At 47.4% G+C, this 13,315-nt stretch overlaps 1 protein-coding gene across 3 annotated transcripts in view; it reads left to right on the top strand.

Annotated features, from left to right (window-relative positions):
- Positions 1 to 2,398: 2,398 nt before the first annotated feature.
- Positions 2,399 to 13,315, top strand: part of MPPED2 (metallophosphoesterase domain containing 2) — a 108,737-nt gene continuing 97,820 nt past the window's right edge. The window contains exons 1-2 of one of the 3 annotated variants that reach the window (XM_056355035.1): positions 2,399 to 2,684; positions 7,488 to 7,731. In XM_056355035.1, the coding sequence (XP_056211010.1) occupies positions 7,604 to 7,731 (128 nt within the window). In that variant the 5' untranslated portion in view covers positions 2,399 to 2,684; positions 7,488 to 7,603. Of the gene's footprint in view, positions 2,685 to 3,745; positions 3,834 to 4,685; positions 4,737 to 7,487; positions 7,732 to 13,315 lie in introns of those variants that run through there. The other 2 variants (XM_056355036.1, XM_056355037.1) reach the window with 2 other exon arrangements.

Here is a 13,315-nt window from a genome sequence, read left to right as displayed (position 1 = left end):
CAGCTTGTTTACTTTTTAAGTTTTAAAATTTATCTCTGAGTTCCTCTTGGCAAGTGTGTACTAATAAATGCACATTCCAGCCAAATTAAAGACATTTTCCTTTTCTGTTTTTACAGACTTGCATTTTGATGCTGCTCTTGTGAATTAGAGAAGAAAGGCAACAAGATGCAACACTTTTCTTCACCAAATCCTTTAATCAATTTAAGAATTTTTTTCCCCCCTCCTTTTAGCAGCTCCAGGGCCAGCACATTTCTAAAGTGGGTGCATCTTAGGAAAGCATACTGTTCTCGGGGAAACGGAAAACAAGTAGTTTGTAAAAAGGAAGAGTTTTATTATGTCCTTTTGACAGAAAATATTTTAGTTTGTCAAGTCCTATATTAAAAACAGTGCTCCCAGTGACTGTATCACAGCTTGGTGTTGTTGCTTCATACTAAGCAACAGCATTTAGTATTATGAGAAAGATGTGACCTTAGAATCAGGTCCCACTCTGGATTCGTATGAGCAAAACCCAAGTACCACGAATTCTCAGGCCATATGCCTCACGTAAGGACTAGTGAATTAGTTCAGTACTGGGACACCGGGGTAACGTCTGATTGTCTCTCACCATACCAGGTATCAGAGAGAAGGTCTTTGAGCTTTGTCATTCCCAGTCCAGCCACCTACCCAGGCTTCTACCCTGTTTCTGTGCTCATTTTTGTAGTGCTGAGTGCTTGAGATGTATCACAAATACAGGAAAATTCCTTCTGCTGCAGCTGTGGAGAAGGGATGCAACAGGTTTGGGATCAAACTTGCTCCTCCTCACCTCCTCACCCCCCGCAAACCCCGCCACCACTTCCCCCCATATTTTTATATGGCAGTGGTACCAGTGAAGCTATCCTGTTCTCTTTGTGTACCCAGTGGCTCCTCTTGCTCCCTGCCTTGTTCCAGCAGGAACATTTGTGCAGTTACGAGGTAGGTTGGATGAGGAGACTGACCCACACCAAACCAGATGGTTTTTCCCTGGCGCTAACTGGATGGGTTTCCCGGGTGGGATTCCCTATTCCCACTCCAGGGCAAGTGCAGGGGCAGGAGCGGGGTAAGCGGGCTGAATGCTGGAGTGCGGGTTTTGCAGCTGTGTCACAGTAAGTTAGCTACAAATATTTGTGAAACTATGGCCTCAGACTCCATTCCAGGCAAAGATTCCCTGGGAAATGTTGCTTAGATTTGGTGAGGAGGACAACTCATCTGTGGGCCATTTTGTCTGAAACAGGAATTTTCCTTTGGTGGTTCCCAGTGCTTGCTTCTGTTAAGAGGGGAAATGACAATAGTAAAAAAAAAACATCAGGCTGAAAGGTCTAATATCAAATCTGGAAAAAAAACTTATGCTGTTTAGCCTTTTTTTTCCCAGGTTATTTTCTAATTTGCCATGTTTTTAAACAGGGCAATCCATCCTAGCGGATTTTCGTCTGGCAATACTGGGGACCTTTCTCATTGTTTTCAACAACAAAGAAAAACCTGCCTGGTTGCCACCCATATCCAAAGGTTGCCCAGAGTCAAAATGACTTATTTAAACCATGTAGGGGACGGCTTACTCTAAGAGGCCTGTTAGGAGCTGAGCTTTGCTGTCAGCTCGATTGCTCTGAATTGTCGGGAATTTTTTCCTTTCCTTTTCTTTATTTCTCCCCATTGTAAGCACACGACCGTGGAAGTCCCCCCTTCCCTTTGCTGTCTCGAAAGTAAAAGCACAGCCACCTCGGAGCTTTACTTCGTTACTGCTCACTGCTGACACGACCGCTGCGGATTTTGGGGTGGGGGAGACAACGGCAACCTCCCTGATTTATTCCTCCCTATGGAAAAGCCCCCATTATCCTAAGGCGATGTTCACCCTCCAAGGCTGACCCTACGGCGCATTTTTCCGATGGCTGAGGTTAGCCTGCCTGCAGAAGGAGCAGAGCACCGCATGAAGAACTAAGGATGAAAGGTGTGGAAGATGGGAAAACCCGTTTGGGGGATTTTTTTTCCCCCAAAATTGTTGTTGTTTGTTTATTTTATTCTTTATTTCTGCAGGGGCAGAGCCGAGCAGCTCCGCGCGGTGCCGGGCCGGCGGTGTGCGAGGGGTGCGATGCCCGGCGGGGGGGAGTCCCGGCGGGCTCCCACACAGCCCCCCCCGCGCCCCGGGACTGTGGCAGCCGGCCCCCCCCCCCCCGCGGCCCCCGGCCCCCGGCAGAGCCGCTGCTCCCGCCGGCCTCTCCCGCCGGCTCGGTGGGGGGAGGCTGTGCCGCGCTTGGGAAATGCAGCAGCGATTCCTCCCTCCCTCCCTGCCCGGGGGGGTGAAGTGCGAGGCAGCGGGAGGAGCTGTGCCTCTCTGTGTGTGTGTGTGTGTGCATGTGTGTGTGTGTGCGTGTGTGTGTGTGAGTGTGTGTGTGTGCGCGCGTGTGTGCGTGTGCGAGCAGCGCTCCGTGGCCGCCGTGTTTCCTGGTGCCTGCTCCCTGACCCCAGTGGCAGCCCCGCTCACTGCACCGCGCCCGCCCCCGCCGCCGCCCCGCACCCGGAGCCGGAGCCGGAGCCAGGCCGCCGCCGGGCACCGCCGCGGGGTCGGGCGCAGGTTCTGCCCCGGCCGCGCCCCCGCAGCCCCATGGAGCGGCCCCGCTGCCCGCGCTGAAGGCATCCCCGAGCCGCCCGCCGCGGCAGCCGGCGGAGGGAAGGTGAGCGGCCCCGGGCCGGTGCCTGCGTGCGGGGGCGGGGGGCGGCGGGGGCAGCGGCGCACAAAGCGGCGGGTTAGAGGTGCCGTGTCATGGGCGAGCGGGGGGGCGGGCAACGCTCCGGCGCGGCGGGGCCAGCCTGCTGCGAACAATAATACGGATGGAACCGGCCGCCGGCGCTGCCCGCCTGCCCGGCGTGACCGCCCCGAGCCCGCTGGGTCGGGTCGGGTCGGTGCGGCGGCGCTTCCCCGCAGCCCGGGCGGCTGTTCCGGCGGCGCGGAGCCCGGCCGCCCTGCCCTGCCCCCCCAGGCCGTGCCCCGCTGCCCTCCGCCGCCGCCGCGCCTCTCGGCCGGGGCGGGGGGGGACGGGCTGCGGCGCTGGCAGCGGCCTGGGGCCGGGAGGCGGCGCGCCGGCCCCGGGCTGGGGGTCGGGGCTTGGGGCGGCGCGGCGGGGCCGGGAGCGTAGGCCGGCGAGCATTGTGCTGGCTGGGGCCAGCGGACGGGCGGCAGCGCCGAGCGGCTGGCGGGGGGGGGACGGGGCTGCCGGGGGCTCGGGGGGCACGCACACGCCGCAAAAGTACGGCGGGTAGGGCGGGTTTGCTTTGCCGCTCCCCGGCGGAGTTTCCCCCTCTGCCTTCAGCCGGCGGGAGAACCCGCGGTGGAGCCGCGATCCCGGAGGCCTCACGCACTTGGAAACCTCCCGAGGGCGGGGGCGAGGTGCGGGGGGGCGGCGCGGTTGGCACCGCCGGGATCGAAAGCAGCGGGCACCCCCCAGCCCCCCGCCGCGCTCCCCCGCGGAGTTTATTGCATCCCTCCCCCGAACACCCCCCCCCCCGCCCCCAGACCCCGCTTCGGCTCGGCGGCGGCCGGGGCTCTGCGTGCGAGGGGAACTTTGTGCGCCATGGCACGTACCGCACCGCGGCGCAGAGCTGCCCCCGCCGCGGCGAGCGGCCCGGGGGGGCCAGGCAGGGGGCGCGGGGCGGGGGCTGCGGCACACGCCGGGACGGGGCCGCGCCGGAGCCATTGGCCACCCAGAGCCATCAATCACGGGGTGGTGGTGGGGGGGGGGGGGAGCGACGAGCCCGGGGCCCCGCGGGGCCGCGGCCGGGGCGGCCCGGGAGCCGGCGACGGCGGGGAGCGGCCGGGAGCCCAGGTACCGCGGGGCGGCGGCGTGGGGGGGCCGTGGTCCGCACCCCCCTTGCCCCCCCCCCCCCCCCCCGCTGGTGCCTTGTCGGGCGGGGGGCGGTGGGTGCCCGCGCTCCGGGGGGTTGCGGGGGCTGGTGCCGCACGGTGCCGGGATAGCGGCTGTATCCGCGGGAGGTGCTGACACGGGGTTAACCCTTTCGGCCGGCCGCCTTTCAAAAGCGGCTTTTCTAGCGCCAGAGCCGCCGGCAGGCACATTTTTGAAATTCAGATGAGGGAGGCGTAAATATTTTATGGGGGAAAGGCTCTCGGCGTGCCTGCGGGGCGGGCGGCGCGCCGGGAGACGGCACCGGTGACTTCTCTGCGCATCCTGGGCGATAGTTTTTTTGACCCGGCGGTACCATGCGGCTTTAAAATGTAGCTGCGCCTAAGTCCGTGCCAGCCCTTTTCTGAAAAAGTGCCGGTTTGTACCTGGAGACCTGGGCCGACGCGTACAATAACGCATCCGCGCATACCCGCGCATCCCTGCATCCCCCCGCATCCCGGCGCGCCTCCGCGCTGGGGCAGGGCTCTTCGCCCAGGGTAGCAGCTATGGCTGGGGGGGTCGCAGCCTGCTAAAGAAAGAAACAGTCCTCATTTCGCTGTTTATGACTTAAAACCGGTGGGGAAGGTGCTGCACGTTGTTTTACTTGACAGATCTGAAAAATAATGCAACTTTTAGTCTTTTGTACTCGCCTCCTGTCTGTAATCTTCAAAGAGTGGTTGCAGGTGGAGGAAGGACGGCGGTGATTCAAAGTAGCCTTTTTATTTTTGGTTTTTTTTCATCTTGGGCCTAAAATAAATTTGTTCTTAAAGTTTCGAAGCGTTCAGCTCCTTTTTGATATTTTCTTCAGAGAAGTTCACAGTAAAGAAGGTAATAATTAGTTCTTAGGTAATAATTACTTCTGGTAGGTGAGCTGTAGTACTCTGTGGAGCATTAAATGGAAATTAGAGAATTGACACAGAAGCCAGCTTCAGATTTTACTTTTTTTTTTTTTTTTTCCTTTCCTCTCTCTCCAATCCGGCATTTGTTGTTGAATTTCATTTTAAAAGGATACTTTGTTCGGCTTTGTCTTAATTTAAATATAGAGATTTATTTTTAAGATTAAAGATTGGAACGATGGGAAGCAATTGCATCTTATATACTTGCAGTCTTACTGAAAGTCAACTTTAAAGTATTTAATACAGCTATTCAAGTATCCTCTTATAATTTGTTTTATGCCAGTTAGTTGTAATTTCTTTCTGTAACATGGATTGTTATAAACCTTGTAAAAAATGCTTATTATCTTTATGTATAATTCACTCTCATGAACAAATTGGATTTTTCTTCCATGAGTGAAATTTAATGTTCTGACCTTTCTAGATTACTGAAAATAGTGTGATTTAGCTTTTCTGAAAGCCCAAGCATATTTTTGTTGTTGGTTTACTGTGTTGTTTTATATTGTAGCTTTTAATTGGGGAAAAAATAACATTAGACATGTAATTTTTACGCTACTACTTAATTTATGCAGACGCTGAAGTTCTTGCTGTGTAAAAGAAAAACTTAGTTGTGTTTTTTTTTTTTTTTTCCTGGGAGCTTTGATGGCTAGCATTTTTGTTAATGACAGTCATTTCTCTAACAGGAAGATGTTTTCATTTGTATTTACTTTTCAGTGCAGGGCAATTATGTTGCTCTGTGTTGCACACTCTTGGTAGTTTCTATCTCAAAAGAATTACAGTACTTGGAACAGGACTGCAATTTGAAGCAGGTGTTGTGTTTTACTGTTATGCAAAATAACACTAAAATATAATTGTAAGGGAAATTAAGGAAACAGCTGCAGACTTGGTATGGTAACCGCTACATTATGATTCCTGAGCAGTTGTTGCACGCATCTTACACATCACTTCTAACACAGCAAAGGTTTGGTTTAGTAAAGCTCACCTTGCTGATTTTCACTCCTGAAACTTGTGCTTATTATGAGAGGGGGTTAGTGCAAAGACCGGACCATAACCTTAGTTAAGGATGTGTACTATCTCACTAGTGACTCAGTTTTTAAATGGGAACTTTATGGTTTAGTTTCATTTTTTCCCCTTTTCGTTTTTATCTTTTTTTTCCCTCCAGTACTAAAGATGATGAAGGATAGAACCCAATTACTGGAATGAAGGTTGCAGAATGTCTTAACCCAACTAACATATGGAAGCGTACATAGGCCTGAGGTTGTAAAATAGTAAAATAAATGGCCTATAGCAGGCCATCTGCCATTTGCGGGGCATTTTTATCATGCTTCATGCCAAACTGGAAATTAGTCTTTGTATTAAAAATATATTTTGAATACAAATCAAAGATTCCAAATGTTTAACGTTACACATGGCAAACACATTTTGATCTGGGAGCTAAGAGAAGTCCAGGATGATCACACTAGAAAAATACTGTTTAGCTTGATGCTCAGGGCTCTCAAGTCATGCTCTTGTCTTTCCTATCTCTTTGTCTGCCCAGCAAGCACTGATTTATTTTTGTAAATTACACACCAGATATGAAAAATCCACTATTGCATGTGGCAAGTAAGTGGGGGCGGGGCGGGAAATCAACTGATGGGAAGTGTCATGATTTCATGGAAGTCCTTTCAGCTAGGGTGGTGTGTGCCAGTTGAGGGTCTGCCTCATGGACAGGGCTTTTAGAGAGTTGCTCATCTTTAAGGTATTCTTCAAACATCAGCTGATGAATTTTCACAGTCCCTCTGAAAGGAAGGCAGCTGAGGTATCCCCAGTTTATTGATTGAAGAAATTGAAGCACAGATTCTGTGCAGGGAACTCAACAGGGATGGGGTTTGGGAAGTTTCTGGCTATTTGGGCTTACACTCGTATTATAGGACGCTTCCAGTCTTAATGCAAAATATGTCTAAGAGCACTTTGAAGAAGCGAAAGATAGGGATGCATAGAGAGGGAAGAGCATATTTCTTTCATCTTATGCAGAAATATTTATGCATAACATCACACTTAAATGTCAGATAAATCATTACTGTCAGGTGATGAATCCAAACCAATTTCATTGCTAGTGCACTAGAACATGAGTGTTCTATTACTGTTGTCTAGACACTAGCCTTTCTCAGGACAGATAAAGACTTTGATTCAGAGGTATGTGGGTCTACCTTTTGCTATGCAATTGGTGAAATTCTCTGGTTTGCATCAGTTTCTCTTAAGTCTCTCAGATGTAACTTATTTTGTAAAGCTAAAACAGGGCCTTAGAAACAAGCGTGGGTATTTGTAGAAAGCCATTTGTCCATCAGGAAATGGGGTTCCCTTGTTAATTTTCATGGTGGCAATTAGCACAAGATGTTATTTAAAATAAAGAATAGTGAATGTGGAATATTTAATGGGAGCTTTCAACACAGTTTTCCTCCCACCCTTAAAGATAAAGCCTTCCTTACTTTCAGCATTTATCCTTTGGATGTATTTAATGGTGATGGAGTTAAATGATGAGGAAATTTTAAAAAAGAGTGAATAGTAAAGCTTAGAGAGTTGGGTGATGGGTACATCAAAAATAGATCTTTGAATGGAAAGCAGGGGAGGATGAAGCAATATGTCCGTGTATATTTACATCTCTTTTGAATTTATAGCAGCGTGTGCTGTCTTTCTTTCCTGGCAGAGGTCGGCGGAGTTGATGAGGAGCTGCTGGGAGCTGGGAGCCACCTGGGACACGATGCCCTACCCCGCTCCTGGCCTTGGGAAGCTGTGAGCTGCTCATGTCCATAAGGAGGAAGGATGGCTCATGGAATTCCTTCACAAGGCAAAGTTACCATAACGGTGGATGAGTACAGCTCCAACCCAACGCAGGCGTTTACGCACTACAACATCAATCAGAGCAGGTTCCAGCCTCCGCATGTGCATATGTGAGTATCCCTGACACTGCCTGCCTGTGTGCCTGCTGTGTGCCTGCCTGCGCCCTTGCACCGGGAGCTGCTGCTGCCCGACTGGGTTGAAAACTGGAAAAATTGGTTAGCCACCTTAGCTAAATAGGTAAAAAGGTTATTCACTTTTCTAACGTGGTGTGTTTGAGAAGCCACTGCTCCATCATCTCCTGGAGATAACTCTGCTGCCAGGGACTCCAAGCACCTTGCCCCAGAGGGGACTAACTGGGTGCATTTTTCTGCCACTCCTCACTCTGCAGATCTCACTTTGACTCGCCTGAGGGACCCATGGCTTTAAAATTTAAGCTCCCTTCCCCCAGCCTTTACACTCAGCTGCGAAATAGGGCTAATTGGGACTAATTGTCCCCCCTGATCACTGAATCCTTTGTCCTCCTGGTTGCGAGTGGAACGTGTGCCGCATGCTGCATTCCACTCGCAACCTGCTGCACAAAGGGCTTGGGGGTGGGGTGGGGTGGGGGGGGCTGCCCGGTGGTGCCTCCCCAGAAATACAAAACCCACGACCCTGGCCCGGGCTTAAACCAACAAAAAGCATGGGAAGTGGGGAGCTGAAGGCTTCCTACCTCACCTTGTTATTCCTGGGTATTGTATGACCCGCAGGACCATTCCTCTGCAGGGTCCCCAGGCACAATGGTCTGCATCAGAGCTAAGTACCAGTTTTAACTGAATTTCCTTCCCATTGTTTAGTTAGGTTTGATCTTTATCGGTTATTTCTCTGAAGGTTCTTTTTTTTCCTTCTCACATTAATAGACTGAAAAGCACGTGAAACTAAAACAAAGACGACATCTCTCGACCTCCTGCTGCCATTGTTAGGCAGGGTTTTGAACGATGCCACACTATTGAATTTGATAAGGATTTTGCATAATAAGGAGGGGAAAGTTGTATGGGGCTTCATTGCATTTTTGTTATGTAGAAGCCTGCCGGAAGAGTCACAATGTAGGAGTTCAGCACCTTCTAATAGGATTTCCTGTGGTTACAACCTTCCTAAAGGCAACTTTAGGAGGGATGCTGAAGAGTTGTCTGTCCTGCCTGTAACTTTTCAAGGTGGAAAAAGTTTTCCTTAATTACATTTATTACTACAACGGTGATGTAATTCTTCTTTTAGAAACAGTTCCATTTCTTGATGCACTTTTCAGATCTTTTGTCAGCAAATTTGTGCTGCGTGTTTGGTGCTCCAGACTGCACTTCTGACTGACCTTATGTACAAATTCTATGTAGAGAATGAATTCAGAACAAACAAAAGAAATGTAGAAAGCAGTTTTGAAGAATGCATTATAATCGACATTGATGTCAGTGGGAGCTGGTTTGAGGACCAGCTGAGTGTGGTGTTCAGCATTGTAAAAATTGCTCGTGCTTTGTTTCAAAAGCTTGCAAACAATTTATACAGCTACTACTCTAATAATTTGCATCTCTCTTAAACGATACTGACTTGACAGATGTCTTAAAAGAGATTTTACTTGTTTGGAGAAGTTGTGTAATTGAAATAAATACTGAAGCTGTAAAGTAGAACATAGTGATGGTATTTTAAAAGATTTTTAACTGAACTGCTGCAGCTTTCTTAAAATCAGTAAATTGGTTTCAAGGAAGGGTGCGGCATACTAGAAGGGAGATCAAAATTTAGAAAAATCGGACAGGGATTAGTCTTGGGTTCACAATGGGAGCAAAGACAACAGCGTTGTGGTTCAGGAGGTGAGTTCAGGTTTAGGTCTCCGTTGCAAATGATGGGATTTAGAAAACCTGTTGAGTTAAAAATGCCAGGATCCTAGCAGCAGGTCTCTAGAGTTGTGGGAAGAGGAAAGCAAGGAAAGGGCAGCTGTGAGTGTGGGTTTGTGTGATGGTAAGAACGGTATTTATGGGGAGGAGAGGCTAGACTGTGTGGTAGCTTCAGAAGGCATCCTTATTTGTCTTCCCAATGTTTTGTAATGGAGGCGTTGTGCATATTTCTGAAAGAGGATGTCATCAAGCGAGAAACCCGAACAGAGAATCGGTGAAAGCAGTATTAACAAAGAAACCATGATCTTTTTACCCTGTTGTATCTTTGCTAGTGCCACATTGCGGCAGCTGCCAGTATTGTTTGATTTGACTTCATTTTACAGTCTGCTTTTCTTTTTTTGCGGTCTTGAAGTAATGCATGCAGCTTGGTTTTTCCAAGGGGGAGTTTGAGGAGGTTTTATTCTTCTGTAGTGAAAACAAAAAAAATTGAAAAAATCATTGGATGATGGGAAATGAATAAAGCAACACGGTAACTGAGTGTTATGACATGTATGCGAATAGCAGGGCAATGTATTGTTACAGGGCCCTGCTGCTAACCATAAATCTGTAGCTTGAGTGTAGCTTAAGGACAATGTTCCTTCCTGAAGGAAGTAATATTTTTTAATAAGTAATTTCTTTATGGATATGCATCTCCATGTGCAAAGGTAAGAAATGGATTCTTGGTGTACACGGAGCTGTTTTCTGGTTCTTGTATCTTTTGGCCCCAACCCTCACCTTGGAGTGAATGGAGAGGCTGTGGAACACCATCAGCGTAAATCGGGCGGTGAAGGTACTCCTGCTGTTACTCTGCCTGTTCTGTGGGACATGTGTCCTGTGCTTTTTCTCTGGCTTTTATTTACTGCCTTTCACACGAGTGTCATGTAGTTTGATCAGCAGGGATACAGTTCTCTTTTATCATCTATGTATTTTTACACCAGCGCTTCTTAGTGGATCCGTTTAAGCATAGTATCAGGTAAATAACAGTGTATTAACGCTGGCTTTGCTTGGGCTGGCTGTGACAGCAGTTTTGTCAGTTACTTAAGCTCTGGTATAGTATGGCTTTTGAATCAGTCTGTCCAGTCTTTGTATTTTATTTCTCAACTAATTAATGTTTGAACAAGTGTTCTGAAGACAATTTTTACTGTACGATTATTTTGGATAAAGGGATATCAGGTTAAATATTTTGTCATCCTGAAGCAGCGCTCCCACCCACAGGTTTCACTTAATTTTCTGAAGATGTTATACAGTGTTTGCATCTGAATGCTTTGTTCAAGTCGTGTTTACTTTCATTTAGTTTTAATTAACTGCATCACCATAGTTCCTTGCTTTAAAGGGCAGTTGCAAAACAATAACAATTATAATATGCCTCCCTTTGATTATTATTGTTCTGAAAGTATTGATACTTTCCCATTTTTTTTGTTAAGAATTGTGGCTGCAAGAGGCAAATGTTGCTTGCCTCTTTGGTGTAGTGAGTGCTGCCAGATATTACAAGGTGGTTTGTTTTTTTTTTTTAAAAAAAAAAGGGGCGGAGGGCGGGGGAAGAAAAAGCTTTCAGGCTGGTTTAGACCTTTGAGATGTTTGGTATGAGGCTACGGTCAGTGGTGGCAGCGATGCCCACGAGCAGTGGCAGAATGCAGCCCTGGGGATGGGGTGGCAGGCGCTGGAGGAGCTGGCACACCGGGCAGGTGTGTTGTGCTGGCAGCTGCAGGAGGCTTCACCCTGTCAAATTCAGTAGACTTTAATTCAGTAGTAGGAGAGTAAGAAAGATAGAGGCTTCTGTAGCAGAGCAAAAGTCTTCTAAATGAGGTTATTCATACCTGGAGATACATTGAACAATCTGTAACTATATAATTTTACTGCCTTTTCTGTACTGGATTAATTCCCCATGTGAATATTCTTATTCTAAAACAACGAGTATAAACAGAATGTTATATTAGTAGAAGTATATATATGTAGTTGAATAAAGTATTTAAATGTATGAGTGTGTGTAAATGTGTATATATAATAATAATAGTAATATAAAAATATAGCTGTATAATCACAGAAGAAAAAACTTTCAACTGTGATAAAGCCTTAAGTTGTTACAACCTGGAGAACTTAAAAGACTACTAACCTTGAAAAACAGAATCTTGCCTATTTTTTTCTTTTCTTGGGGAAACCATTCTGCATTTAATGAGCTTTATAAACTGCCACTGAGATTAGTGGGAAGTCATGCATTTGATTTGTAATATTACCAACTTTTGTTTCCTATAAGGTGTGGGATATTTAGGGGGAAAGAGTTGGCATTAATAGAATATCGACTTATTTGACGTTTACAGAACAGTGGAGTTCGTACCTGTGGTGATACTGGTTGAGAGAATACAGAGGTTCAGCCTTCAGTTAGCTGTCCCGTGTGTGACTAGGCAGACTGCTTCAGTTGGTGCTGGTACAATAGAGGATCACAGTTTTGGTGGAAATTGTTGCTCTGTCCATTAATAACACTTCCTACAAAAGCATACATAGCTCATGACCACCTAAGCACCTTTTCACTACTGCTTTTTCTAAATAACTAAAAAAACCCCAGTACTCTTTGATACAGTCAAGGTACAATTAAGCTGTAATTGTGAAAACAGAAGTACGTGGAATGAACATGTCTAAAACTTGAGCCTAACTTTTGGACACAGGGATTTTTATTGGCGTCATGGCTCACAGCTTATGTTGGTGCAATTTTCGTCTCTCTTCCTTGCTGGTCCCTCAGTGGCATGGGTGGCTGCTGAAAGGCAGGAGTTTACAACCTGATGCATTAAGTAAAAGAAACCTGTCTTAGGGCCAGAGCAGGAGCCCTTCAGCAGCTGCCCCAAAGCAGCTGAGAGAATCCTTACAGCTCTCCCAAAATAAATAGTCTCCACTCAAGAAGAGGGCTGTTAACTCATTGCATTTTCTGATGCTCTTGCCATAGAACAACAGAAACCAAGTTGCAAAGATGCTAATTTTAATGGTCATTAAGAAAACTGACTTACTGGAGCATGTGCATGGGTGTATGTCTGTGTGAGTCAAGATCTGTACTGATCTTAAGGATACTACGTTATTTCGGGTTACTTACTTTGCAAAAATCAAAGCATAATGCAAGTTCTAAACTTAAATTTACATGTAAATTTACATGTAAAATGAGAATAAAAACATTTTCATGAGGATACACTTAAAGGCTTTTGAGGTGTTGGAGTGGAGCATGCTGAAAGTGAGGTGTTCATACAGACTTCATATAAAGCTGAGGGATTGCAGTTTTGTAATTAAAACTCAAATTTGGGCTCTTTGTATTGTGTTTATGCAGTGTAGTCATAATATGCTAAGCTCTCTTGCAAAACTGATTGTTTCTGACCTCTCTTTTTGTCATTGTGAAAAGGAATAGTATCAACTTACCTTTTAAAAAATGTTCTGACATACCTGAAGGCTGATGCTTAAAAGTGCCGGTATTATTACAAATGTAGGATAGGTTTAAATTCATTTTTTGTCACCATTGCTCTGTTGGTTCCTATATTTGCATGTTGTCCTGTCCTAAGATGGAAGCCAGGTCTGGTTTAAGTTGGTGATAACCCCCTTTACCTCTGGTGCTAGTGGGAGCAGGCTGCCAGAAATCCACCAGCGCCTCAGTGCGAGGCATCAGCCTTGTGCGAGTACTACTCCTCCTAGACGTAAAAAGCTGGGATTGTAGGTTACTCGCAGGTCTGGAAGGGGGGATGTTCTTTGATACTCAGTGCTGAGCCTGCTGCTCCCCAGCAGCTTGCTCAGCCCCGGTGCCGCATGCTCTGCCACCTCC

Source organism: Falco biarmicus, chromosome 10 (assembly GCF_023638135.1).
Source record: "Falco biarmicus isolate bFalBia1 chromosome 10, bFalBia1.pri, whole genome shotgun sequence".
Taxonomy (NCBI): Eukaryota; Metazoa; Chordata; class Aves; order Falconiformes; family Falconidae; genus Falco; species Falco biarmicus.
The sequence above is the reverse complement of the archived record's forward strand: the minus strand, read 5'-3'. Positions and strand labels throughout refer to the sequence as shown.